Genomic DNA, 2,325 nt, shown 5'->3' on the forward strand with positions numbered 1-2,325 from the left:
TGAGGAAGATTAGGATTAATACTTTGGTCTAAAACTAGAATCTATTGGAAACAGAATTTTAAAGTGTGTATTATGAGAAACAAAGTACAAAAAGGAAAAAAAGCTTTGATATTTCTCCTTGTCTTTCACATGAAGTCATCTTAAATAAAAAAAAAAGTAATTTAATTTTCTTCAAGGGAGTTCTCTGTTATTGTGGGTTAACTCATATTTTCCTCCTCTCCTCTGTCTAGAATGTCTTAAACCATTCTACCTTATGAGAAATTGGATGTTCTTGCAGATAGTCATTGTGGGAGAAAACATTTCATTTGAGTCCCAGATGAGGACCGGAAACTTGAAATCAGAAGAGCATCTGAAATCAAGTAATATTAGGTAGGATAAAAATTAACAAGGGATTTCTACATGTTTTTCTTCTTGTTCAAGATGTATATTAAAGTATTTATATTCTGTGAATAACTGAAAGAAGAATTAGAGACTTTGTGAAGCTTTCGATATTGGCCAAAATGGGGAGGGGCGTGCTAAAGGTTTTTTTTGCCACTTACGTGGCTTCATGAGAACTTTGGCGTATATTTACTTTGTCATAAGCACTTACATCTTGTGGTCCAAGGAACCCCCCCCTTTAACATTTACTGAAGTAAATTTATGACATTTTAATATTTATGTATAAAGACTCTTCTAGGCATGTTGTTGTTAGGTGCTGTTGAGTCGGACCCAACTCATAGCGTCCCTTCCTTGGGTTTCCGAGGTGGTATCACTACAAATGTATATTGCCTGACCTTCCAAGGAATGGCTGGTAGATAGGTTTGAACCACCAGCCTTCTGATTAGCAGTCAAGTGCCTTAGGCACTATGCTGCCAGAGTTCCCCTTCTAAGCATAGGGACTTGTGGTCCATTTTGTAGATTATTTTCTGGAGTGAAAATTTCTGTGATTTTGGTTACATATGTCGAGTTCAAATGGTTCTGTATGTTAACCATGAATGCAGCAGGCCTTCTAGGTGCCTTTAGAAATAGATATATGATAGTGTGCTAGAGAACCTCTGTGATACATACAGAGTAAGTCTTGTCACAGCAGCTTACATCAATTACAATGACAAAGCGTCTATAGACACTTGATCTCAGAGCATCTTTACATTTAATGAACAGTAATCATTGCTCTGGGGAGACAGGATCCAACCCCCTAGGCAGGAAAGGGAGAGAACTGTGGGGGATAACAAAAACAGCAGGATCTAGCTAAGATTCCAGGAGAAAGGACCCAACCCCCCAGGTAGGAAAGGGAGGGAACCACCAGGGCAACAAAGCAGCAGGATCCAGGTAGGAATTAGGTAAGGGGGGGGCAGACAGGTTTTCAGCAGCTAAAGGAGACAAACTTGTCTGTCAGTTTGTTATCCTGTGGTAGCTTGCATGTTGCTGTGAGACTTGAGGCTGTGCCACCGGTGTTTCAAAAGCCAGCAGGGTTGCACATGGTGCACAGGTTTCAAGACTAGGAAGAACTGAGACAGATTAGAAAGAAAGAAGAGTTCTCAGAGTTCTCCAGTTCTCAGAGAATTGGCCAGCGAAAACCTTATGAATAGCAGAGAAATGCTGTCTGATAAATTACTGGGCAACTTTATGAATAGCCTGGAAATGTTGTCCGATACAGCACAGGAAGATGAGCCCTTTAGGTTGGAAGACACTCAAGGTATGACTGGGAAGAAGTTGCCTTATCAGAGTAGAACCAACCTTGATATGGGTAAATTAAATCTTGTGGGACCTCCATTTACTGATGTGGCACGACTGAAATTGAGGAAACAGCTGCAAACATCCATTAATAATTGGAACATGGCATGTACGAAGCATGAATCTAGGAAAATTGGAAGTTGTCAAAAATGAAATGGAATGCATAAAGATTGATATCCAAGGCATTAGTGAGCTGAAATGGACCGGTTTTGGCCAGTTTGAATCGCCCAACCATATGATCTACTGTGCCGAGAATGACGATTTGAAGAAGAATGAGGCATTCTTCATTGCAAAGGATGTTTCAAGATCTGTCCTGGAGTACAGTGCTGTCAATAATAGAATAATATCCATACGCCTACAAGGAAGACCAGTTAATACTACTGTTATTCAAATTTACGCACCAACCACCAAAGTGAAAGATGAGGAAAGATTTTTGCTAACTTCTGCAGTCCAAAAGTGACCAAACATGCGATTAAGATGTGTTAATTATCATTGGTGACTGGAATGCAAAAGTTGGAAACAAAGAAGAATCACCTGTAGTTGGAAAATTTGGCCTTGGTGTGTTGGATTGGGTTCTCTGGAGAAACACAAAAACCAGCAAAGTATATATAT

At 39.7% G+C, this 2,325-nt stretch overlaps 1 protein-coding gene across 1 annotated transcript in view; it reads left to right on the forward strand.

Annotated features, from left to right (window-relative positions):
- Positions 1-253: 253 nt before the first annotated feature.
- The window catches only part of SMG7 (SMG7 nonsense mediated mRNA decay factor), an 84,604-nt gene continuing 82,532 nt past the window's right edge, over positions 254-2,325 (forward strand). The window contains exon 1 of the mRNA XM_042780523.1: positions 254-369. Within this exon, the coding sequence (XP_042636457.1) occupies positions 254-369 (116 nt within the window). The remainder of the gene's footprint in view (positions 370-2,325) is intronic.

This window comes from Orycteropus afer, unplaced genomic scaffold (assembly GCF_000298275.1).
Source record: "Orycteropus afer afer isolate SDZICR_OR568_19922 unplaced genomic scaffold, OryAfe1.0 scaffold00043, whole genome shotgun sequence".
NCBI lineage: Eukaryota > Metazoa > Chordata > Mammalia > Tubulidentata > Orycteropodidae > Orycteropus > Orycteropus afer.